Raw genomic sequence first — 26,204 nt, forward strand, 5'->3', positions numbered from 1 at the left:
GATCCTAGAATATGACAAAATCAAAGGATCAAGAAATTGTGAAATGAAACGGTGGATGTGAAAACGGTGAAAAGTGAATCGCTAATGATTGTAACTATTGTGTGTTAAAAATCCATTGATTACACGTTTTTTCATACTTATTCAGACCTAATAATGGATAAAAGAAAACTATCCACTGCGGGCGATAGTCTCTATCTAATATTACAAGTCCCTAAAACCGCAACGGCAGATGATGTCAAGAAAAGCTATCGGAAATTAGCACTTAAATATCACCCAGACAAAAATCCTAACAACCCTGAAGCATCTGAAAAGTTTAAAGAAGTAAACAGGGCCAATACAATCTTAAGTGACGCTACGAAAAGAAATATATATGATAACTATGGCTCTCTCGGTCTCTACATTGCCGAGCAATTTGGGGAAGAAAATGTCAACGCCTATTTCGTCGTCACAAGTACATGGTGCAAAGCATTATGTGTCGTGTGTGGTATTTTGACTGGTTGTTACTTTTGCTGCTGCTTGTGTTGCTGCTGTAACTGCTGCTGTGGCAAGTGCAAACCTCGTCCACCAGAAGAGTCTGGAGACTACCACACGCTGGAGCGAGATGACTCAGATGGAGTGCAGCCAGTAACTTCACAACCGGGACCTGAAGGCCGTCCCACCGGTGACCAGGCACCACCGATTGTGCTGCCTGCGCCATCGGCTCCTGGGGCCTCAGAAAATACGGGCCTCAATACAGGTGGGGTCAATTACGGCATTTCACACTAATTTACACTTTAATTGTTTGTATGTCATACATTACTAATTTTTGAGTCATTCTTAAATTGTTCTAAGTATATTAGCAATTTGCTGCTTCACCACATGCTTAATTAATGTTGGTAGAATATTATTTAATTCACACTTCCAAGAAATCCTATATACAGCTTTTGCTAATCTTATCAAATATCCAGTAGGTATCATAAAAATGTGTGTAAATGTGAAATTTTTGTAGGGTATCTTATCTTTCGAGTTTAAACTTAGAACAATAGGATGCCTTCAGACATATGAGTGCTGATGTTATCTTAGGTTATTATCACATAAAATAAAAGCTCTTTTAAATATTAATTAGACATTTTTATCTTTATTACATTGGATGGTTCCTTATGGTACTAAGGATATAGATTGTTATAAAATTTGTAACAAGTATTTTATCACAGTATTCTTGTTTTAATATTTTTTCATACATTTACCATAAACATATATTAAAACAAACATTCCATTATCCTATTAAACCTGGTACAGTCTTGAAAGTGAAATCAAAAGGTCCATTCACAGAATGTAATTTTACATTTACTAATGTATATTTTCAGATACCATTGTATCTGATAATATTGATTACTTTGATACTGGCAAGTTACCTTACAAGTGATATTTCTTCCAAGACCTTTTTATTTGATATTAATGCATGACTATATGAAAGTGATAACCATTCTGATTTTTTTACAGAGTAAACCTTTTATGTTCATTTGAGTATTGATTTATAATAAATTGTAACATTTTTAGTGATAATACCTTTTAGCTGTACCGTTACTGTAGATCAAAGTATGATTTGAAAATAATTTTATTCTGTTCTATTTTTAATATTGTATATGCAAGCAAACATTGCTTCCGACAGACATATGAAAAATACTTAATTTATAGCGGTCAATTTTTATGCATTAATAATAGGTAGACATATAACATGTAGTGCATTTGTTGTTTATTCTGTGACTACTGACTTCTATGTCAACGAAAAACTTATGATATACTGTTAAGATTGTAAAAAGGAATAATTGTATAGCTATATACAATATCAGCTATACAAGTAAACTATGTTGCATGTTTAATTTGATATATGTTGGTATTTTCTGTTTCACTCAAGCTAGCTAATTATTTGATGGTAGATAGTTATAGCTGTAATATGACCTTTATTTGTCAGATTTGCTCAATAGAAAAGGGTGAATTGTAGAATAATGTTTCTACTTATCCTTAGCCATAATGATTGTAGTTGCTGATTTAATTAAAGAAACCATTTTATGTGAGCATTGCTTTAATATAAAACAATGTTTTGACTTAAGATTTATAACTATCCTTAAATAAGTGTAGTTCACAAAATACACATTTATAGTCTTTAAGGTATATAAACTGGTATAGAACTTTGAATTTGTTTAAATGAATCATTAACAATCCTAGCTAGGAAAATATTATCTAACAGTTATTTATATTGCTAGCATAAATGATATTTCTCCTAAATATGTTTTGTAACATCATCTAAGATGATGTTATAAGTATGATATTAAACATATAAGGAACATGACATTTTATGTAAATATTAGCAGCCAATTGTCTACTAGGATTTCATTATCATATTTTTTTTAATTAATCCTGCTATTTAATTACTGGATACTGATGGCACTTTGAATGACATTATATGTCTTAGAGATTTATTCAATATTATACATTAATACCTATTATTAATAAAATGTCCTTATTATTCAATTGGCAGCTGATGTCAAGCTAGTCAACAAGAATGTATTGTGGAAAGCGTCATGATATAATTATTGTTATTCTGTAACTACACTGGTAACTTTCGATTTAATAAATATCTGCATAATAAAATCCTCTATTATTCGATTTCGTCTTTAAGTTACCTCTAATTTTATAATGTATAATACAAGTAATAAATTATGTATTGGTTACAGGCAGCAGTATTCCAAAATACACTTGAAGTGTCACCTAGCCTAAACTATAATGTAAGAGAAAAGAGGAACTGACTACCTTTTACCACCACCATGCAAATTATGTAAGCCTTAAGTTTTTTATGTTACTATTTTTTAATAGTTTTTTTTGTAACTTTGATTTAATTCATTTATATGTGGTTATTTTGATTGCAATTCTGTGATAGCCTATTTATTTTTACTGGACTACCTATATTATATTTACTTGAAATGCAGTATTAGCTAAAATGCATTAAAGACAGGCTGTATATTTTATCATTTCTTTAGCTGACTGCACTGTTTTTTAGCTGGCCAGTAAAATACCTAATAGAACTGAGTGGATCTAAGAATTACAAATAAATAATAATTAAAGTCTTTAATTGTGTCATAACATTGTAGTGAAAGACAGTTACTTATGCCGATTTATTAAGTAAAAATAACTGTTAATTTCCAGATTGTTTATATTTTCTTATAATATAAACACCACATCACAGAAAGAAATAAATTCAATAATAAGCTTCGCCTTGATATGGATTTTTTATTTAAATTACTATTATGCTTATGCTTAATCAATATAAAAGTTATCAGGTAGGATTACTTTGAATAATATGTAACATGTATGTTAAGAAAATTTGTCTTGAAGTATTTATCTAGCTGCAACTAATTACTATTATGGCTGAGATGTCCACAATTTTCCTTAATATATTAAAAAAAATACTTTTACGGGAAATTTCAATGAGTAAAACTACTACTCACTAGCTATAGTATAATGTGTTTAGAAGTTTAAGGCATCTATACATTGTTAATAATTTTATAGGTAGGTACAGTATTGCCTATTCAAAGCAATTTGCAAACCTGTTTTCGAACAGGTATTTGTCACCTGCCTCTACTTTCCGTAGCTAAAAATGTATCGTCGTAATGTTATTTGAAATAAATGTGTTTAATTGAATATGGTTCTTTTTATTTATTTTGTTTAATTTTAGACGGGTACTTTTACGGTTTTCAACATAAAACTGGCATACAGCACATGGTGGACCCTTGTAGGCTGAACATAGTATATTATATATAGAAAATAATATTCTAATTGCTTAACGCTCCCGTTACAGTTAGTTATTAGTAGTAGTTATTTGATTTAAATGTATGTTAAAGTAGGACGTAGTTCATGTTGATAAAAATATGGTTAAAAAGATACATCCTATCAAATCAAAAAAAATGTTATATTAATAAGAATCTTTACTTGGAAAACAAAATATAGTTGTTAAAATTGTTTTAGAGCTAGGGTTGTGGGTGACTTCTCTTCCACGGTACATGATATACGTTTATGGTTCGTAAATAATTTATTACTTTAATAAGAGTTTCGTTAAGAGGGAGATAATTTCTAAAATAGACATGCACATGCCTTAAGATAAAATAATTATATTCATATCGTTACGAATGACTGACTCGAAAACAATGTCTTAAATAAAATTATTAAATACTTCAAATAAATAAGTCGCTAGTCACGCATAACCCCGATTAAGAAGAAACTTATCGATATGGAATATTGATTATAAGTGATTCGCATTTAATTTATACGTAATAGTATTCTATGTTTTTGAGTCACTATAAAGATTACGCTAGCAGTGGTCAGTGTTAGCCTAGCGGTTAAGAGTGATTCTGGACCGCCCTTCGTGCGTTCCGGCTCCGGTTTCAGTAAAGGATTTTTTTGGAAATCTCACCTTTACAAACCCTTGAAAACTTGCCTAAAAAGTTAAACTAGTATGTGCCAACAAAGAAAAGTTGAATGGATTATTACTACTCAATAGGTACCTACATAGTATTTTTAAATCGGTAAAGAATATAGTACTACCTGTATAATAGCGCTTGTAACTATTGTATATATGGTGTAATTCTTTTTTGGATTTACTTTGAAAACTTATCCACGATTACGAAGTGTTCTAGTTTTGTTTCTATTTGGATTGGTTAAAATAGAGCACGCACATTAGACATTCAAGGCCAACGGTTGGCTATTTCTTTGCTTTATAAAAGAGTCACTTCTAAAATGCTGGAAGATTTAAGATTTTGGCAAGTTATCAGCTAGCTAAGTTGTAGTTCACGTGTTGACAGTTTATGTCCGTCTACAACGCTCAATAATAATCCTTGATTTTAATTATTTTTAGTTCTATCTTGTCTAGTTCTTTTTGGTATAGGCAAGATAAATATTTTACCAATGGTATGTGTTTGGCAAACGCTTTAACAATTAATTTTAAGATTAAGTCTTCACTTTGAATACCCTGGCGACAATAACTTAGTTTCACATTACTGCCAAGACAGGAACATTAAATATCTTGGAAATTAACCTATTTGGCGCATCACGCAAGCCAAACGTAATTTTGAATGTGTGTTCTGCGGTATTGTGTTGAATTAGGGATCAAATAGCCGCTTTGATGCATTAAATATACCATGTCTTATGAAAAGAATATTGTTTTAATTAAGAAAATGCGAATAAATACAAACTCGTTGAGCTTATATTATTATATATAGTATAGGCAGAATTAAGAAACTGCATACTTAAGTTGATAAAATTATTAATGTAATAGTATAAACCGTGTGTTTGCTACATCTTTTATTAGCGGTTTTTGAATCTCTTCGCATAAATAAGTATTTCTTACAATGTAGATCAGGTGCAATAAATAAATTAAGAACAAGTTATCTTTTCCCTTAATTGTACGAAACTTAGTCATCAAGAGTAATAAAATCAAGTATCAGGTAGTATCGATGTATCCCATTCCGAGGTCCTAGGAGGTTCATTACTGAAGGTCGTGTTGGTGTTGTATATCTCTCTAGGGAACACGATACTGGAACGTTAGCATACTTGTTTCAAATAAAGAACAAAAATTATATAAGCGAAAAAAATTCGTCCGGAAGAGAATTACCGACGATACCTATTGAGGTACTTTATCCAGTATACTCGTAGCAATCATAATTACAAAAAATCATATTGTAAAACTATATATGGCTTGCAGTTTCGTAGATATATTTACCATCAACACAAAGGTAATTTCGATCTAGTAGTTCCTATCAACGAAGCAGAGCCTGAGAGCTGTGCAGTGTTGGCTTAGACTAGAGGCTTGTGGCTACGACTCTCGTCCTTACTAGTACGTACACTACACCAATGGACTTATGTGCGCATAAAACTCTAGGTCGTACTGTGAAGTGAAACCAGCATGCCTTAGACAAAAAATGCGTAGCGGCACAAAAAGCCATTAGAAAACAAATGATCACAAAATAGAAACAGAAATCTGAGGCAAAGCCCAAGGATTGTCACCTCTTAAGCTTTACATTATTAATATCTGAGCACGTATAAGAACATAAAGACCGTTTGTTGTGTATATGCAAGGGTAAGGGACATTTAAAAGTTTTATGTTGTAGAGATATCGTTAAACAAACAGATCAATACGCGCAAGGTTCGTGAGAGGAGGCGCATACCCCATTAATAATTTTCACCTTGACACAATTCAACAAATATTTGTGTAATGTATAATGTTTACGGGAAGTGGCTTTGGCATTTATACTTCTATGATTTGAAGTTAGGCAAGGTTAATAGTTTTAGATTGAACAACTATGACTATAGTATAACAACCGTTAACAAAAATGACTTTTTTAGAGATGAAACCAATTTTTCTATTTGCCTTTAACTTCGTTTAATTTTGATTTATAATAAATATAGGCTAATTTATAAAATTTTTGTTAAATAAAAGAAAGGACGTTTATTAATAATTGTATTTTCTTTATCAAAGTGATTTCACGGGCAGCGCTTTTGATATGTTGTGTATTAAAAATTTATATAAGAATATACAATGTACGTAATTTGTGTATTCTTATCACAGTACAAAGTTGCCATTTAATATTGTGACATTATGCCATCGCACGTAAAATAAATATGGCCGATCGAAAATGATTCTCTGCTCTGGAGTTTCATCCCACTCTATTCCTGTAAATAAATATTTCAAATTAATAGTCAATTGTCAATCGATCAATCAATAAATAAATCAAATTATTAGTCGATTGATTTATTTTCCGAATTTCGCTAACATAATGTAAGATGCAATATGTGTTTTGTAGGAAAGTGCAGAATAACACTGTCTTCTTGTGTTACATATTCAACGTCAAAAAAGTAAATGAATTTTATGTTCTGATAATTATTATTAACCCTTACTGTGTGACCATGTAGAAAAAAAGTACCTATCGTACAATGTTGGAAAGTGGCATAAAAAGATGGCGTTTTTTTTATATATTAATTTGCACGGGCTAGCCACTGTCTGCTCTATCACCCGACTTCGGCTGGTCGTTGATTTATGGGCTGTATAATTAATGTGGCTAAGTAGGAGTAGTAGCACAGTATAATGTCAGGGTCTTAATTTTGGCACTCGGCACAAGTTGCGGGTTGGAAAAATAATAAACACATAGAAATCTTGGGCTGTACTATGGTCATGCCTCATTACTAAACATATTTATAAGTATACACAAAAAAACCGAATTGAATTGCATCAAACATTCTTCTTAATTTCAGGACAGTGTTATAGACAAAAATAAATAATTTTAAATGTGTAATATTAGTTTACGTGCGTAAAACGCTTTCAAGTATCGCGAGCCCTCTGGCATTGAGAGTGTCCATGGGCGACGGTATCACTAAACATTAGGTGAGCCTCCTGCCCTTTTGCCTCCTGTTCTATAAAAAAAAAGTATGAAAAGGTGTATTTTTTGAGTAATGATAAAAAGAACAAGAAATTTGAAATGATTACCGTCATCTTTAAATGCATATCGTCCAGCTTCAGACCAAAACATGATTCTCTGAATGGCATGAGACAATTTTAAACCGTCACATCGTTTGTCCACCAGTCGCGTTATTCCCATCTAGAATGTGTACATAAAAGTAGTACTAAAAAGGACCTTTTCACCAATTAGTTTTTCTATGCGCCATGCGAAACTAATACTTTTACGAGCCAATAATCGATGACATGTGTTGCGCACAGCTGGCTGATCACCTACTCGCCTATAAGCAATAATAAATAAAGAAATAGATGCAATCTGAGGTTATAACCAAGAGTTGTAGAGTTCCTGGTTTTCCTTAAAGACATATTATTCCAAATGATTGGTTTGTGAGCATGTTGACCTAGATTAAACGTGCGAATCTCAATACTGATTGTTTATGCGTTTAATTGTGTTTTTTTAATGTAATAGGAGAAAAACGGGCAGGAGGCTCACCTGATGTTAAGTGATACCGTCGCCCATGGACACTCATATTGCCAGAAGGCTCGCAAGTGCGTTGCCAGCCTTTTAAGAATTGCTACGCTCTTGAAGAACCCTAAGTCGAATTGGATCGGAAATACTTCAGTGGGCAGCTTCCGACTGATACAAATTTTTCTTCCTAAGTGAACAATTAAGAGATGCTTATACGAAGGCACATCATGAGTAAACCGGCATGTCTTACATAAAAATCTACAATATGTGTCGGGCAGATTGGCTATAAAATAAAATTTTAATTAAATACGTAAAGGTGCTATTGACCTATCAAAGACAAAACGCGTTAACATTTCGTTTTACATTTTCTATATTACCTTTAAAATTAAGAGATCTACAAAAAATATACCAACTGTTTGCATTTTAGCGGGTAGAAGCAAAGTCATTCGTAAAGTAAAAAGCGGTAAGGTAGCTGCTATACGCTTGCTCTGCATTACATCAACAATGCTTTGAAGACTTGTGGTTGACATGTGAGCCGCCAGATTTCGGAGGCTTCGCCCCTTAGGCACTACCAGAACAAGAGTCAACCCAGTTGTTGCATATTTTATCTCAAGGGCCTGTAAAAATGTGTCGATTAATCAAACTATTATATTTATTACTGTCATTATTTTTTTACACAATGTAAAATTATCGAAAAAACTTGTGACCTTTATATACCTAAATATTATTTTATTTATGCAGATACACAAATACATTAACTTTTATCACAGATTGATTATATTTAATTTCCAAATGGGTGGTTCCATGATGTATTATCGCAAGGGGCGGATATAGGATCAAATATCAAGCAATAGAAATTGTGAAGTTTTCTAGTTTTACATTCATTTCATTAGTAACAATGGCTCTATACAGAGCCATATTTGTGTTAACATTAGTGGCTTATGTGCCGCGTGCAATTATAGCAGACTGTACTGACGAACGCGAGGACCAGACACCGCATCAAGAAGCTAAATTGCATACTGATCTGTTGCATTCTTACAATACTGACTATCGCCCTGTGAAAGACCACAAAACACCCGTAACCGTCAAAATCCGCTTCGCATTGAAGTATATCAGCTTCGATAGCCTTGAAGAAACCTTCAATGTTCACAGTTGGGTTGCGATGACATGGAAGGACGAGTATTTAAACTGGGATCCATCCTGCTATGGTAACATAAAGGAGCTTCAAGTCGAAAGTCAGTCAATATGGACTCCGCGTATGGCGTTATTTAATGCTGACGCATCGGTTTATCAATCAGATACGATTTATACAACATGTTTGGTGGAAAGCGATGGCTCGGTGACATGTGTTCCGCATTTAACACACTCAGGTATATGTCGTACTTCGCTGCGTAGTTGGCCTTACGATGTTCAGAATTGCACTTTCTATTTCGGCTCTTGGATGCATACTGGTGAGCAGGTGAACTTCACATTTTACAAAACTAGACCAATTGTGATGGACGACTATCAAGATGGTCCAGGATGGAAACTTCTTAATGTTACAAATGAACGCCTCCCGGGAAGTTATTCTTGCTGTCCAAACAGTTCATATCCGATGTTGAAATATACTTTCATGTTAAAAAGAGAAGCGGGTGGACCAGCAGCTATTATTGTCATTCCCTGTATAGTGATAGTTCTTCTTACATTAATATCTTTAATTCTAGACGTAAAGGATTGTACCAGATTATTCTTATTATGCTTCAGTCTTTTCAGTCATTTTACTTTCCTAACGGAAATTGGTTACGACATTCCTAAACATAGTTCGGATACTCCTATAATATTGTTATTCGTCCGAGACTCTATATTAATAACGTTATCTGCAATATTGTTGACGTTGTTTCTGATGTCTCTGAGAAAACGTATTGTACCGGCTCCAAGATGGTTGGTTTCCATAAATCGAATAATTAGTAGCGGTCCTGGAAAATATGTAGTTTTTACAGAATTTGATCCGAGCGAATCCACTGATGTCAAAGTTTTAACGGATGATAATGTAGGCGGTAGCTCTGAGACGGATGAGAAATTACGGATTGCTGCTGACTGGATACATTTCGCCAATATTCTTAACAGTTTTGTATTTATGTTAGTGTCCATTGTCTACTTTATATTGATTTGTGTTTACATTCCCTACGACGATTAACATTTGTTGCTTAATAAAATGCATATCTCGTAAAAATATATATAAAATTACTATTAACAGTGTGTTTAACTAAACTCACTTCAGCATCCCATTCTGGAAGATCAGCATATCCCATGATATCATTGATGCGAATCATCCGAGCGTTTCTTTCGGGGGCTCTTTCGTCATCGTAAAATGGAAACGTTCCATTTAAAAGAGTGGGCGGTGATCTCCAGCGAGCTCGCAAGTAAACCGTTGAGATCAAAACAGCACAAATGCCTTTAGACAATTCGTCTTCCTCAAATGTATTACGCAAAGCCCCACCTGAATCAATTTCAACCTGTTCGAAGGGGTCAAATATGTTAAAAATAAAATACGTTAGGGCTAAATGAAAAAAAAAAAATAAAGAGAAGGCAAAATGCTTAATAAGTATGTATTTATCTATTATTAAACTAAAATTGAATTTTATTATTAAATTTATGGAGAAATTGATTTTTTTTCAACTATTTTATATATCTTTTAATTAAATGACAACAATGTTAACGACTAAACTACGTAAAAAATACTTATTTAAGAAAGAATAAAATGTATTTAAAATTATAAACGGGAATTATTTTTTTATATTATACTATGTTTATTTATAACTTTAATTTATACTAATTGAAGCTCTTAATCCAGACCTGACATTATTTATAATGTCTTCCATTGTTTTCTGTATTTCTGAGCTACCATTGGTCCATATTTAATATTAGAATAACTTACCATGTGATTAAGAGTGGCTGTTAGTTTTTCAGGAGTTTGTGTATCATTTAAATGTTCTACTTTGATACGCCCTGCTGCTGCAACACCTCGGAGGAATTTTTCACTTACATAAATACCTTGTTTGACTACTAATCTTGTTTTGTAACGAAATTTAAGACGATCACTTGATGTAGGTAGCCATGATATTATATTTTTCAGTACTTCTATTTTAGCCTAGCACAACAAATTAGACATATATTGACCACACTAAAGTTAACCAATATAGTTACGCATATCTTAATTGAACGTGGTTTCATACGTGATTCTTATCTGATGATTAACTAAATAATGTGTAAGTCATTATTATTATTAAATGTGACCGAATACTAAGAGAACAATGGCGAGTGAATTTGAAGTTTTATTAAACAATGTAATTAAATACCTGTTCTGGTACATTAAAGCCAGTGCACTCATCTAATTCTCTTCTAGTGTCATGATCCACTTCTGTCGAAAGAGCAATTAGTGCCATTTGTAAAAATAATCCAGAAAGTGTAAAACTGATCCCGTTTACATACTCGGAAGGGCTGATTGCTTGCAAAGTTGCGTACGTTGTCTACAATGTGTTAAAGAAGTTTAAATATTGTTTTTTTACCTCCTTTATAGGTTCGATAACTAACGAAATAATCATTGTTTATTTGGAAGGTACAAAAGAGTCCCGTGCCAAGAAAAATCAACGTAACACTGAAGTATAATTTGTCATATACAGACATATTAAGTCCTAGTTTCTTAAAATGACTAATTAAGTGGTACACCGGTTCATAAAAGACAATTATAATAAATTATTAATGTATGCGTGAATGAATAAATGCACACTTTCTATTTTCGCTATTATAAAGTCAAAGACTGTTTAAATTGGCAACTTTCACTGATCTCTCAAAGTAATTAATAGTCATCGACTGTTTAGTTACTGCTGTTTAATTATAAAATAATACGTACGGCGTAGAATTTCTTTTCAAGTTGATCCAATGAATCTATAAATTCATTTATTAGGTCTTCCTTTGGGTCAGTTCCTAGCCGACTGGTTGAACTTAACTCATTTTCTTTGTTGGAAGATATCAGTTCAGTTCCTTTACGATAATTGAGTATTGGCAGCGGAATCTCATCACTATATAATTCTATTGGAGTGTTCTTTAACAGCCAGTTCCAATATCTAAATAAGCCACCTATTGATTTAGGAACACTAGGGGGAATTGACAAGAATAAATTATACAACTCTTGATCTTTAAATTCTTTGTCCATAAAACGGTGACTGTAAATTCGATCTTCTAAATTATATGATTTCGTCGCTGGCGTTACGTCGTTACTGGATGTTCTATATTTCGGGCACGGCTTCCATTTATAATCCGTAGATAAACAATACTTCTCGTAATTATTAGGAACAAGGGTAATTAGTTCATTCGGCACACTGCTACTTATATAATACTGTGTAAATCCAAAAGTCTGGACGGTATTCACTAAAAAACACGTGAACATAATCACATATGTTTTACATATGAGTGTCATGCCTGCTTAAGAGCAATCAATTATTTGTTCCAATACATTTGGCTCGCTTATCGTAAGTATATTACTGAAAATATACATTAGTTCATTACGAATCTATTCCCAGACTGGCAGATCTTGAATTCGTTTGGCAAGCGAGGTTTTAGTATCAATAATACTTTTATATCGTGCACCACAAAACCGATCAAATGTTCTTATCAAACTGTTCGTTTGCCCATGCATATCTGTAGAAAATACACTTGGTTCCGCACTTGTTAGTGACTACTTAATGTTAATTATTATCGTAACACTAATTAATGTCTAAATTGCATTTGAGACCATCAACCCTTAACAAATGCTTTAATTGCTGCTAAACTAATGAATAGTCTTACTTCGTTTAATTCTAGTTTTAACTGCCAGCACCATCAAAATTTATGAACATGTTATATGTAAATAAGAAACCAAATGTATTAAATCGTATATTATTAAGTTATAAAAGACCACAATTCGACTTATTATGAGTTCGATTAGAACGTATACAGTTATCATCTGTAAATGTTGTAAAAGTGTTCCAGAAAAAGGTTATCCTTTTGAGTGTTATGATTGCTAAAAATGGGTGGTCCGCAGTAAAATCTTCTGAAAAGTCCTCACATAACCGTTCAACTCCACCCACTGGAAAATTGGCTAATTTAGAATTTAATTATACCAAATTATCGAGCTAAATGCCTACATTTTTGCGATAATGATTGATATGAAATGTTATCAATCTTTAATAAGCAATGGTAATGCTCACGATTTTATCTACTAAGCCTTAGAGAGCGTTCAAGTATTAAGTATTTCCTTTTGTAAAACGTTACGTTGCGGGTCGGGGATTAAATTACGCGTTATTGTTAGTGTTATTTTCGACTTTCCAGTACTTTACACCACATAATAGTAACTTTTAGGTATAAAGAGTCACTGGGTGATCACGAAACGTTTTACTATTGGGTACAGAAAAACGTTACGGCGCGTTACATGGGGGGGGGGGGTCCAATAATTGAGTGACGTAATACTTGAACGCTCCCTTACACGCTTTTTAGTAATATATTAAATTGAGTTCAAATCCTTCACATATTGATAACTTATATGTTTTTCTGGATTCACATAGCATTAAAGTTCTAGGAGCATCCATGTTTTCGTGTAGATTAAATAAGTTTACTATTCATTAAAATCAAATCAGCCTAATTGCACACTTAACTAAAGTTCCATTTCATCTCCTTCTGTCTTATTTTGTTTACCCTGTGAGGAATAGATATGTACTTTAATTAAAACGGGGTTATATAATAAAGAAACAAGGGATTGACTTTATTGCTATTATGTAAAGATAGTGTTGCCTTAGTTGATTGCACACACATTTACAGACTAACAAAATGAAATACTTCTACATACTTTACGAAATATTTTACTCTACATATATATTTTTAATAAGTCTAAGTTCCAGATTATATACGTTATACATATACATATAACATCGTGAGGAAGATAAGAGCCGAAAGAAAAATGGTCAGTAACAGAGGACAATATTTTCGTCGGCTTGTAAAATAACAAATATCTTTTAAAAGTCTTGTCGATATCACCGGTAAGAAATAAAACAACATTATATATTATTAAAATATATTAAAAATAAATATACATTTACTTTAAGCGTGTAAAAATAATACTTATTGTAAGTGCACTTTGTACCGTTATTAAAATCTTTCCCATGTTTGACATGGTACATGCTCATATAAACGCAATATATTCATCAACATTCAGAGAGGAATAGGAACTTTATATTATTTTACTGTTGTACAGTGTGACATATTAAACGCTGTCTGCGTCATATATTTGTATGACGCATTTTTGTTCTGCGCGTTACCACCAGAGGCGCTGATTTCAAATATTTGACGAAGACGAACGATAGCATACAACAGAGATTAATTTTAATTACATAAATGCAGATTTTTAACACGATATACATAAAATCTCACGATAAAAACATTGTGCTTACTAATTGACATTTTAAGAAACGTATAAACAATAACAAATACATTTAAAAAAATTGTGCGTAAAACAATTATTGCTTTCCACGGTAAATAGCTTCGAAGTACACTTCATTACCGACAAGAATCACAGCCAAGAATGGACGGTCCGCTGTGAACTCTGGCGTCGGTGGCTCGATCATAGCACTACACATCATCACACCCATCGCTGTAAAGTAAATCCATCACCGATTTTTAAAAAAAATATTTATACAACACAAAAAATCAAAAGCTTCGATATATCACACAAACAAAGCTAAGCAGAAATCATAAAAATATATATATGAGACATATGTTATATTTAAGAATTTCTTATGAATTGTTGCATGATTTTTATTTCTTTAAGTTCTCACAGATTTCATGATATAGACATAAATTAATTCATGAACGCAAAATTTTGTTATTTAAATACATACCAGCTAGCTATGGAAAATATTACTATACACTAACAATTAACTTAAAACAAATACAATAAAACTATAAAAAAACAACTATCTTAAGTCATATAATTCACAATTATATTTTATAGTACATTAATACAATTTTATAAAGTTTAACAATTTGTGATCATTTAAGAATTATCGTATATTTAATATTAATTTCGTTAAAAAAGAACAGATTACTTTAAATTCGAATTGGCGCAAAATATATCTTTTTTTCAGGAACTACTTAGAAATTATTTACCCAAAATATGCCGTACATATCATAAAAGACAATCATAAATACGCTTTATTATTATATTATCGAAATTAGATTTAATTACAGTAATTAAGTCTGCAGTGGATTTCGACAATGGATTTATAGCAGAAAACTTCACTATTCCAAAGGTCAAACCGATATTTATTTAATCCTATTTTTTTCTTAAGGGAGTCTTAACAGAGTCAATAGTAACATTGACGCACTCAAAGCTGCCAAAATATTATTTCAATAAAATAAATTTTCGTTCATTGAATTGTTTTTGGAGTTTATTCGTTACAAATATAATTATAATAAACATATTTACGGTTTTATGAAATTTCTTATTCGTATTTAATCGATAAAAAGTGCACGATACAATAACACATTTACGTATAGATTAATATTTCGCGAGTGTTTTATTTCGATCTTGTTTAATGCTTTGTGTTTTTCTTGTTTAGTGAGACTAAACTTAATATTATTTTACCATTATACAAATCAATTCCGGCCACTTATGTTATCAGCTTTATTATAAAACGTAGACTAAAATGTTTGTTACTTTTGCATGTAAAAAATTAACAACCAATGACAGTATTTTTAGACAACGTTTTATAATAAAGATTAAATGTCGAGATAAGGCGGTTAAAAGTTTAACATAGAATTGTCTTAATGGGCGCGAAAGGCGCCAACGAAGTATGTTGTGAGCTGTTTGTCCAGGATGGCGTAGAGGAAAGGTCGGTCAGCTTTGAATATGGGTACTGGCGGAGGCATACACCGCATCATCATCACCATGCCTGCGGAGCACGTGACTTGCTTGGGATTTACGCTAGTACAGCACTTTGCTTACACTAAGACCCGTAGTCAGAGTCATTTAATTATCTCGAATGGCGATTTCATAAGCTTTTTTCTACAATTTTTCTGTGAACTTATCTTGACTAATGGGATAACCGTTATTACTAAACGACTCTGAGCATAGCTGTTAGTGTTACGTTATCAACGAGTTAACATGCTTGGACACTATTTAACTTGTCAAACATCAAAAGGAATGTCTATGATAACTGTTTTATCGCGAGAGATTAAAAAGCACTCAGTAAGCTGTTAAGAAACCATAGACAAGTATTTTGTGAACACGGACAATGACCACTTTAAACACGCAAATGCTCGAGCTTGGTCACGTGACATTACAAACTCCATAGACAAGAAGAGAAACAAATAACTCTCGTCTCTTTGTTATCTCTACTCGACATGTTAGCTAGTTGATAACGCTTTTAGCAATATCCATCGAGCAACATAACGCGCAATTTTCCTGACGCTTGTAATATTAACGTTGTCTTAGAGTTCGGTACGAAGCTGTGTCCTGTCTGGTTTATAGCGGGCCACAAACGCCATCTGGCCTTTGATAATGACGCACCATAGGGCTTCTCTTGTCGCCGCGAAGATTAGCGGTGGTGGATTCAAGGAGCGTCGAGTTCTGACCACACCCACTGTCACGGCACACCCACATTTATTACAACCACCAAAATAAATGAAAATAAACCCACACCCTAAGCTATGCGTCTCTAGAAGGTGGCCGGGTATCCCGTATGGGTCATAATTCTAGGCGGGACGGGTAAGATACGGGGGCCCAGCCCCCCTGATAGACACGCTAAGTAAGCTAATAGTAAAGCACACGAATCTTCCATTTAACTACTATAGAATTGACCCCGTTTTAAATTACGAGAATTAGTTTTTCAATAATTAAATCATTACAAGTTTGCCATATAACACTTTCACCACAAGTATATATTAAGTATGGTTTTGAATTCTAATCCTTCATTCTGAATTCTACTTGTTTAATATTTATATACTATAATAAAATAAGAACAATTACTACCCAATCAGAAATTTTAAATAATATATATTCAGTAATACAACGCTATACTGTAAAACTTTAACTTTATCAAAGAACAACCAAACAAATATAAATTTGACACGCGTTTGTACATTTAAGAAAACCCCTTCTAGTTCTACTATATACTGACCAACTTCTTTGCCGCACTATAAAATAATGAATTTTAAATGGCTTACTACATGCGTGATTCTAAGCTGTTCAGTACGTGAACCAAACAAAAACATTCTTATGGTACTGTTAATATACAACCAATCAAATTTAGGATTACCATACACCTTATATGGATAGTCTTTGAGTATTAATAATATACATACCAGAGGCAGCAGCAGCTTCTGCTCCTTCTTCGTTGACTTCAATGAATGCTTTTTGCACTCCCTTAGACACAAATAACTTCTCGCCACTATCTAACATCCTGGTAAGTCCGGAGTCTGCAGGCTCGAATATAGTTTTGATTCCGAGCTGGAATAATAAGATAAATGACATAATATTACGAAATGTTTTTACGCAGAACATGTGAAAACTATACAAATAAATAGTTTTTAAAAACATTTTTGTAGATGGTTAAAAAGGTTTCAAATACCATTTTTATTGTCTCTTGAATGTGCAAGCTTGTAACTATAAAAACCCACAACCACGCATCTCTTATGGGATCTAACCGAGTTAACTATAATGACGGTAAAGTGCGCATTTTCTGGCGATATATGGGACGACGTTGTATGGACATAAAGACAAAGCAACCAAGTCGAGAAATGTCAACGTTTTAAGTGTATAAGAGTGACAAAAAACTGTAATTAAAAAATTCAACTATTATTGTAAAAAAAAATAAAAAAATCATTTGATCATATAGGTAACATAATGTACACTTATGACTCGTCAGTAAAGAAATACATATTAATGCTTCTAATTTTACATTTACTGCCAGTTCTCAAATCATGGGCGTGGAAGGGAAGAGAAGAACTGTCAAAAAACTCTCCGTTACTCTTTTTAATCGCCATTTTTTTTACACAATGTTTGTAAGGAGCTGCAACCATTACACCATGTTCCACATGATATATTAAGTAATTATGAATAATAATATAAATTATCAGCACGAGGAATGGTGAAATAGGAGCACGCACTTACATTCTCGTGGGAACAACACGCAAATAATAGTCGAAATAACTAACATCACCGCATACACGAATTCAAATACGACCAGTCACCACAAGTAGCACCCGTTCACGAGTATGACGCATGGCCAGCCATCGGCCCCCTCGCCATATTTTAGGGAGAGAGACAACCCGACGCACAGGCCTTGCACATCGGTTCTTTTCAACAATACAAGCATATAATTCTACATAGCTTTTTGGGTAAGTACCATCTATTCTACTTGATATAATGTTGATTCGTTGACGTCAATATTTTCGCTAGTTAGGTATATATAAATTTTTGCAACGAAATGTTAAGAATTATGTCATGGAAAAATGTAAGGACGTATGACTAATTTATGTAAATGCTTTTTAAATAGTTTGGCAATAGATAACTGGTAAGGCGATAAGGTAAAACACTAATATTATTGGCTATTTGTATTATTTCGTATTTTGAAATAATTTGGCAGCACTGTGCTTAAGCGTGCAAAGATAAAAAATTATCTCTAAATTACATTTTTCTCTCAAATCAAAAAAATCCAAATGCCGAAAAAATCTCTTTGCCACTCTTTTAGATCTCTTGAGTTCGGTTAAAAATCCAACTATGGTTCGATGAACTCTAAAGTTCTTTGTGTCAATTAATAAATGCATATCCTTATAAATTATGTTCAGAAATGCGTAGATACCGCAAAACTACGATTTTGATGTACTTGGACTGAAAGTTCCATCTCGATACGACTTTAATTTCCGAAAAATTTGTGGACAAATACGTGTTTGGAAGCTTAAATAAATCATTATATGTACTCAAATATTAAGCAATTCCCACAATATCACATACAAAATAACGATTGTCAATGGTCGGACAATTTACAAAACCTAATGTTAGTGCTGTATATAGAATAGTTATGTACATACATAGAGTAGAAATACGGTAGAAAGCTCTAGAATAGACACTATCTAGAATAGACAATACCTTAGGAAGAACTTCCATGAGGTCAATCTCGGTCTCAATCTTGAACTTGGGGATCGTGACATCCACTTTGGTCTCCTCCAAAGTCTCCACATCAGCCAACAGGTCATAACCATCAGCCAGCTTCTTAATAACATCATTCAAACCGTCGACCTTTTCCGGTAGGACGACCAGCATACTGGCTTCCTCGCCCTCATATTGCATTTTTAGGTACTGCAAATAACAATAATAATAAAAGCTAAAAAAAATTGTATGGAAGTATTAGTGGGTTCCATCTCGACTAGCTGTTTCGAAATATGTCGTATATCTACTAATAATTTATTTATAGGCAAATTTCTATAGAAGCATTCTTTTGTAACCAGAAACCATTAGTTGTATAGTGTTGAGAGGTGTGTACGCACTGAATTTTTCCCAAACCTTTATTCGACTGACGCACGTGCTAGTAAAAATTATATGCTACTAGCTGACCGGGCAAACGTCGTTTTGCCATGTATATCATTTATAATAAAAAATAGGGGTTGATCGTAGAGGGGTGAAAATTGAGGATTGTATGTATTTTTGTATGTTGTATCATAAAAAATAGAAATTAAAAATTTTGTCTAAAAAATAAATAAAAAAATGTAGGGGTGGACTTACCCCAAACATTTAGGGGGATGAAAAATAGATGTTGGCCGATTCTCATAGATACCGGATAAGCACAAAAAATTTCATCAAAATCGGTCAAGTCGTTTCGGAGGAGTATGGCAACGAAAACTGTGACACGAGAATTTTATATATTAGATTTGCAGTGTGTGGGGGCAAATTAAATTCAGCTTAACTCGAATTTATGCATAACGTGAATCCGGGAATCCGTTTACTAAAGGGTTTACTGTGATCATTTTGTTAATTACTATTGATATAATAAAGACATTGTTCCATTCAAAAAAACGAAGGCAAGGACATCATTCTTTTGTTTAAAATGGCCAACATGTACGTAACCTTGAAACGACACAAAAAGTTTGCAACGATTTCCTATTTAAAAGACACATCATACAAATAAACGATTACTCGGCACTGGAATTAAATGTAATCAGTTAATATTTTCATTACTCAGAACGATAAATTAGTCATTTATCAATAACTCTGTTTTTATAAAATTATCGGAATTTTATATCTGTTACAACAGTGATAGAAAATTGGCTTGCTGCCAAGAATTTTTGATGTTTATTTAACTTTGCTTATTTCTGAATGTTTAGAGTGCTATTAGTCTGTCGATTTCAATAAAACAATGAGAGCTTCAGTAATTATATAATTTACACGTAGATTAAATGTTATCGAAATTGCCTACAATCGATTTCAAGATAAAAAAATTCAATGAAATCTCTCTATTTTTATTATATATAAAATCTGAAAGTTGCTTAATGTACCGCATGTTTATACATTGATATAATAGTTTCATGTACCTACAGAGATTAATATGGGCGCAACATAAATAAGTTTTAACTACCTTTGTTACTTATTAGGCTCACAGAATAGTTCGATTTCACAAGGGTAAAAATGTTATATTGATGAAGCGCGAGCATACGAATAGGTATGTTAGCATAGTAAATTTTGTGCAGTTCAGCGCGAAATTGACAGAAACGTAAATTTAGAATACGTTTTTAGAACAAATTTTTTACTTTTTACACAAATATGCAGCTAGGTATGAATGGTCATACTGGACGCGATATATTATTAGTTAGTTTATACTTCGATTGTTCATGGATGAAATGACAATGTTAAATTTATTAAAAAACTAGCTGACCTGGCTAACTTCGTTCCGCCCTACAACCTTATAATATCGTTGTTACTTTAACTTATTTTAGGATTTCATTAATGTTAAGTATTACATTAATACAACTTTTTTGCAAATACAGAAATGTTTTATTGCTTGCCATTGCGAAAGAAGAATGGCAGTTTTACACATTAGGCATCTTCACTCTAGCGTCAATATGGCGATACTGCATGTTAAGCACTTTCTGATATCCAACATCTTTTGATCAGGATCAAAGCATGGTTATGCATCTCCTCATTCACTTCAAGATCGGAATTTCTTGAACTGACACGAATTCGACGTAAAATGATGCGTAGTTTTGTCAACAGATGGCACCATATGGTTTTTGCATTCGTAAAATTAATTAATTAATTTATTGTTATTCGATAACTTATCCGATATTTCTGCTATTCGGGACGGAAACAAATCCAACAAATCAAAAACCATGGCAATCTGTCCAGCCGTTCTCGAGTTATAAGTGTTGTAACAAACACGACTTTCTTTTATATATATTAGGGTGGTCCTTATTCCTAAGAAAAAAATTTTTTTTCTTTAATTTCGCGGGGCACCACGTAATTTGGATATATACCATAAAAAAGTGTTTCAGTATTTTTTTTGAAATTTTTAAATGATATTTAGAGGTCGCTACCAAGGTTTGAATTTTAAATAAAAATTGAAAATCTGTATTTGTTAGAATTCTTTATTTTTATACCCAGGTCTTAAAAATGTTACGAAATTATTGTTATTGTTATTAATTAAGATATTATATAGATAACTGATTTGTTTATTTTAAAGATACAAGGGTTGAATTGTTAGTATTAGGGAACTTTATCCTATACTTTTTTACCATCAAAAGCAAATATTGCTTTTGTTCTTCATTTGTGGTAATTATTTTTTTATATTCTTCCATTCCTCTCAGCTATGTCGTTCACTACTCGCAATAAATGAACGATATTTTTGGCAGCTATATAATCAGCGTCTTCGTTCCAGGTTTCGACGTCTTTTAAAAAAAACATGGTGAGAGATCTAGGGTCTGGAAGAATCTTAAGGAATGACTACTCACGAAGTTTTCTATTTTTTTTGTCGATATGTGCGATGTCAAGGTTTATTCGTTTTAAGCAATCTTCTGTGCCTTAAATTTTGAGTACTTCTACCATTTTTTTCTTTTCTTGAACTGAAACTTCGTCATTGAAAAACGCAAGCGAAACTATATCTTCTGACAAATTATTTAAAATCTTTATCTGCGCATCAGTAGCTATATTTTTTTTGAAGCTTTAAGGTCTATTAATAATTGTAAGTCGTTTCTTGGTGCTGACTGACTCGAAGACTGCTTGATCAATATTTGACATAAATCAGCACCGTGAAAATACATATTTCTCTCACAGCCTTTTCGTCCTTCTTCGTTAGCTTAAACTGATGCTTAAATAAATACATTTTTAAACTGTACAAGGCTCTTGCCATCCACCTAGCTCGATGAAGACCAGCAGGTCTCTGAAATGAAACGCTTTTGTCAGGTGCACCTCCTAAGGAAATGATAGTAAGATTCAACAGTTCTCTGTAGTCATCTCGAGGTTCATGTACTTGAAGTTGCTTTTATGCAAACGAAATCCTGTCTGCGGCCACTTCTGCAAGAATATTTGCATCAGCGTCATCAGCTGTTATTGATTTGAAGTCGCTTTGGTCAATAGTGTTACAATTGTTCTTAAATCTTTTGAATTATTGTATATCAGGAGCACTAGATGGGGCAAGCGATTGATCCACTACAGCTGACAACATAATTTCCATTATGTGGTGACAACAAGCAAACCAAAGCTTATTTTTATTCATTTTGCGCTCCAGAAGGACGAATACTCCACGCCTTAAGCCGGTATTTACAGCAGTAGAGTCAAAATATTGTCTAACATTTTGCTTTATAACTCAAATTCCATGACTTTATAGCTTCATAGACAGCTGGACGCACAAGCTTCGCTTGTTCCACGTTCCAATTTTGGAACAGCGAGTAGTTGATAAACTCCATATCCTGATGTCAAAATTGGCAGCCGATCTTTAGTTTTGTGTCCAGTAATATCTTCTAGAAGTTTACCGTCCCAATGGATTGTTAATGACGAATTAGGTTTAAACTCGCTTTTGAGCGAATCTGCACAGCATTGCGATTTTTGACCCATTACCGACGCATAGTAGATCTATTGACAAAAAATTACACGACGAAGTCTGTCATTCAATTTAGAGACATCAAGACTGGTATCTAATTGACTGTTAATAATATAAAAAAAAATTTATTTGTAAAAATTTTGACAGCTGGTAGCGACCTCTAAATCTTAACAAAAACAAAAACAAAAAAACACGTATTTCATATTTAGAGGTATATAATCAAATGAGAAAGTGCCCCGGAGATAATTCAAAAGTCGAAAAATAAGGACCACCCTAATATATATAGATATCTAATTCTAAGCGTGCGAATCAAGATGGCTTCAGTATTTTTTACAAGGGAACGTGTTGGCGGAACAAAGTAAGCCCAATTTTGTAACCTTGACAGTAATGGAATGTAAAGCTAGCGTTTTTCAATTAGCAAAAGTGACATGATTCATGAAAAAAGCAATATTGTAATTTTTACCTAATAATAGAAAAAACATCTTCAATGCGTAAACTTTAGCTAACCACGACCTGATGTAATCTAAATATTAATTTAACTTATTAATACGATAAATTATACACGTTTTAACAAGTTTTGTTTGTTCCTCGCTTAAATGGGTCCGAATTATTTATTTATAATCATCAAAACTAAAATTTTATCCGAGAAATCAATACGAATAAATACGGGTATTTCAATGGCAAAAAATTTGTTGTACTAATGCGATTGTGACTTTATAATTTATAGTTTGCAGATTTTAAAACAACAAAACTATGATCTATGGGCGGCACGAACGCCATAACGGTGAAACATTAAGAAATCATATTATGATTAAAGAAAATATAATATTTTTAATTTAATATGTATATAAAGAATATAAGTTAACAGAAAGTTCAGTAAATACCTGAACTCCAAGATCCTTGCTTTCACCATAAAAGAACTCTTCTTTGGCACTCATCATCGGAATGTCCACTGTGGTACTCTCATCAAGGTAGAATGGACGGTCATATGTCATCATCTTATGGAATGGTTTCAACCAGGTTCCCTGTTCACAACAATGCTCTTTTACTAATAATAATTATAAAACTTGATAAAAAAATCAGATTTTCAAAAGATTAAGAATACCAATTTTAATAATTATAAATGCAATTCAAATCTAACTATTGGAATCTTAAAGAATAATTTAATTTGACCTAAGACCAATAAAAATCAAAACAATAGGTCATCTTTATCATTAAAATTACAGTGACCTTCAAAGTAATTATCTACATACCTTAAAGTACAATGCATTCACCAAGACAAGGCGAGTGTCGCTGTTAACGCTGTCAGATGTTAATAAATCCTTAATGCGTTGATTGGTTTTGCTCTCCACCTGGGAAAGGATTTTCATTAAAAAGGGAATAAGCATGAAGCAGCTGCATTTATATAAGACTTTTAAGAGCATCTCTTTAACTCAATACTAAGAAATTAATGTAAATAGAAACATATATCTCAATTTATTTGTTGGTGAAGTCTCGATAATTTAAAATTGAGTTTAGCAAAAAAGTACTTACCCACTTATTGATTTCTTGAGCAGCCTTTCCACTTCCAAAGTCAATTGTTTTAAGGCCAGCATCAAACACTTTAATAGCATCACTCTCAAGGGCACTGTTTAGCTTGTATCCCCCATCTTGTATATACACTCTGTTAGCCACATTCAAAGTAATACCTTTAATAGATTTCAATTGAGATGACATGCTAGAGAAAGATGAGCGAATCTAAAAAAAAATCTTCATTAATATTTAATTTAAGCATATAAACAAATGACAGTTGAGTTAAATGAGATATAACTTTTTCAGCCTATAGAAGAGTCTGTCATGATCCCACTGAAGCCTAGACAGGGTGTTGCTTTACCACAAAGTTGAAACTTACAGCATCATCTTCAGGGAATCCAAGGGATTGCAATATCTCTTCATGTGCTGGACCTTCACATCCCAAAGCCACAAGAGCAAGAATGTATTCAGCAGATAATGGAGATGCAACCACACTGGTTGACTTGTCTAGTTCCTAAAAAATATTTAAAGCTAAAATCACTATTATAAAACAAACTTCCTTAAATAAATACCCCAAAAGTAATTAATTAAAATTAATAAATAATATTATATTTAGTTGAGAATTGGTATTTTATTTGTACAGCTACAAAACATTTACATTTAATTACTTTGTGTTTTCTATCACTATTAAAAATATAAAAAAAGGGTGAAGTGTAAAAAGATAATTCAAATATAAAACAATGAGCAGATTTTTAACACAAAATTCAACTATTAGCATACTTACATTACAGAACTTGGCAGAAAATTTAGCGATGGATGAAGATAGCGTCTTTGAATCCATGATTGAAGATGCAACAGCTTTTAAAAATATTGGTAGTACTGAAAAATATTTTAATATGTTACACGTCCGTCGTCACTCGCGGCTGTATGAATATTAGTTGGAATAGCAGTAGCACTGTGCTCTTAATATATCCAGACTACACACTAGAAAATTATATGAATCATCAGCAATCGGACGCTGTTTTGATGATGTCATTCGAACAAAACCAATAATATTTTTATTTTTTTGTACGCGTAACTCATGCCAAAAAATTTATTACTATCTTAGGAATTTTAGTTAATATATTTGGACAATTTCGTAAATAATCAAGTAAGTAATACACATTTTTTACTTACATAGTACACTGTAAAACCGCATCTGACAAAAAATTATTTACAACTATACGAAGTGTCTCATAATTGTTCTAATCAAAATCCGCTTGTTATCGCACTGATTACGGATAGTATTTACTTGATAAATCACAAACTGCTTACTAGTTACTATTATTTATTGATAATCGCTATTACGATACTGCAATAAGTTTCGTTGCCGGCTATTGATTTGTTTACCTTACGTGGCTTTAAGGTATTTGTTGATAATAGTAATTTTTTTTTTTGAGACTTCAATGATAAATAAAGTTAGACAAGCTTTATACTTAATACAATTTTGTTTTAATTTACTTACCAATTACAACTAAATTAATCTGAATTCACAAACTACAAAGCCTGATTTAAAAACACACTATAGTTATAGTCTACTATCTACTATCTAGTGACTATATATTATTATCTATGCGATGGAACATTATTATCGAAT

At 32.5% G+C, this 26,204-nt stretch overlaps 4 protein-coding genes and 1 long non-coding RNA gene across 12 annotated transcripts in view; 3 read left to right on the plus strand and 2 right to left on the minus strand.

The window, feature by feature from the left end:
* LOC125056191 overlaps positions 1 to 26,204 on the plus strand; it is a 109,876-nt gene that overhangs the window by 11,369 nt on the left and 72,303 nt on the right. The window lies entirely within an intron of this gene.
* On the plus strand, positions 19 to 3,681 carry LOC125056186 (dnaJ homolog subfamily C member 5). Of its 2 annotated transcripts, XR_007118017.1 has the most exons (3): positions 19 to 736; positions 2,718 to 2,818; positions 3,187 to 3,681. XR_007118017.1 is itself a non-coding variant. In XM_047659188.1 (2 exons), the coding sequence occupies exons 1-2, from the start codon at positions 154 to 156 to the stop codon at positions 2,741 to 2,743; spliced, it is 609 nt and encodes a 202-aa protein (XP_047515144.1). In that variant the 5' UTR covers positions 20 to 153; the 3' UTR covers positions 2,744 to 3,681. The 2 variants fall into 2 exon arrangements, 1 of the variants encoding a protein (XP_047515144.1); XM_047659188.1 differs by having other exon boundaries at positions 20 to 736; positions 2,718 to 3,681.
* Positions 6,480 to 13,247, minus strand: LOC125056181 (glia-derived nexin-like). 4 transcript variants are annotated; one of them, XM_047659176.1, is made up of 7 exons: positions 11,848 to 13,244; positions 11,294 to 11,464; positions 10,873 to 11,085; positions 10,211 to 10,450; positions 8,369 to 8,572; positions 7,517 to 7,628; positions 6,480 to 6,705 (listed from the first exon to the last, which is right to left on the minus strand). In XM_047659176.1, exons 1-7 carry the CDS (start codon positions 12,412 to 12,414, stop codon positions 6,596 to 6,598), a joined length of 1,617 nt encoding a protein of 538 aa, XP_047515132.1. In that variant the 5' UTR covers positions 12,415 to 13,244; the 3' UTR covers positions 6,480 to 6,595. The 4 variants fall into 4 exon arrangements, with proteins under 4 accessions (XP_047515132.1, XP_047515134.1, XP_047515135.1 ...); XM_047659178.1 differs by lacking the exon at positions 10,873 to 11,085 and having other exon boundaries at positions 11,848 to 12,823; XM_047659179.1 differs by lacking the exon at positions 7,517 to 7,628 and having other exon boundaries at positions 6,614 to 6,705; positions 11,848 to 13,247.
* LOC125056182 (acetylcholine receptor subunit alpha-type acr-16-like) lies at positions 8,821 to 10,188 on the plus strand. Its single transcript, XM_047659180.1, has one exon. The coding sequence runs from the start codon at positions 8,854 to 8,856 to the stop codon at positions 10,129 to 10,131; it is 1,278 nt and encodes a 425-aa protein (XP_047515136.1). The 5' UTR covers positions 8,821 to 8,853; the 3' UTR covers positions 10,132 to 10,188.
* On the minus strand, positions 14,033 to 26,186 carry LOC125056183 (antichymotrypsin-2-like). Of its 4 annotated transcripts, none has more exons than XM_047659182.1 (9): positions 25,745 to 26,004; positions 25,353 to 25,447; positions 24,948 to 25,082; positions 24,590 to 24,793; positions 24,310 to 24,408; positions 23,941 to 24,081; positions 19,117 to 19,326; positions 17,331 to 17,475; positions 14,033 to 14,619 (listed from the first exon to the last, which is right to left on the minus strand). In XM_047659182.1, exons 1-9 carry the CDS (start codon positions 25,764 to 25,766, stop codon positions 14,486 to 14,488), a joined length of 1,185 nt encoding a protein of 394 aa, XP_047515138.1. In that variant the 5' UTR covers positions 25,767 to 26,004; the 3' UTR covers positions 14,033 to 14,485. The 4 variants fall into 4 exon arrangements, with proteins under 4 accessions (XP_047515138.1, XP_047515139.1, XP_047515137.1 ...); XM_047659183.1 differs by lacking the exon at positions 14,033 to 14,619 and adding an exon at positions 15,321 to 15,919 and having other exon boundaries at positions 25,745 to 26,008; XM_047659181.1 differs by lacking the exon at positions 14,033 to 14,619 and adding an exon at positions 15,966 to 16,609 and having other exon boundaries at positions 25,745 to 26,011.

The sequence above is a fragment of the Pieris napi genome, chromosome 14 (assembly GCF_905475465.1).
Source record: "Pieris napi chromosome 14, ilPieNapi1.2, whole genome shotgun sequence".
NCBI lineage: Eukaryota > Metazoa > Arthropoda > Insecta > Lepidoptera > Pieridae > Pieris > Pieris napi.

Coding starts and splice junctions, on each gene's coding strand:
- LOC125056183 (XM_047659181.1), bottom strand. CDS start 25,766: ATGCGGTTTTACAGTGTACTAT. Junction 25,448..25,744: donor GCGGTTTTACAGTGTACTAT/GTAAGTAAAAAA, acceptor AATATTTTTCAG/TACTACCAATATTTTTAAAA. Junction 17,476..19,116: donor TCATGGAAGTTCTTCCTAAG/GTATTGTCTATT, acceptor TTATTATTCCAG/CTCGGAATCAAAACTATATT.
- LOC125056182 (XM_047659180.1), top strand. CDS start 8,854: ATGGCTCTATACAGAGCCATATTTGTGTTAACATTAGTGGCTTATGTG.
- LOC125056186 (XM_047659188.1), top strand. CDS start 154: ATGGATAAAAGAAAACTATCCACTGCGGGCGATAGTCTCTATCTAATA. Junction 737..2,717: donor AAATACGGGCCTCAATACAG/GTGGGGTCAATT, acceptor TATTGGTTACAG/GCAGCAGTATTCCAAAATAC.
- LOC125056181 (XM_047659176.1), bottom strand. CDS start 12,414: ATGACACTCATATGTAAAACATATGTGATTATGTTCACGTGTTTTTTA. Junction 11,086..11,293: donor GCTTTAATGTACCAGAACAG/GTATTTAATTAC, acceptor TTGTTGTGCTAG/GCTAAAATAGAAGTACTGAA. Junction 8,573..10,210: donor TTCCAGAATGGGATGCTGAA/GTGAGTTTAGTT, acceptor ACATTTTTACAG/GCCCTTGAGATAAAATATGC.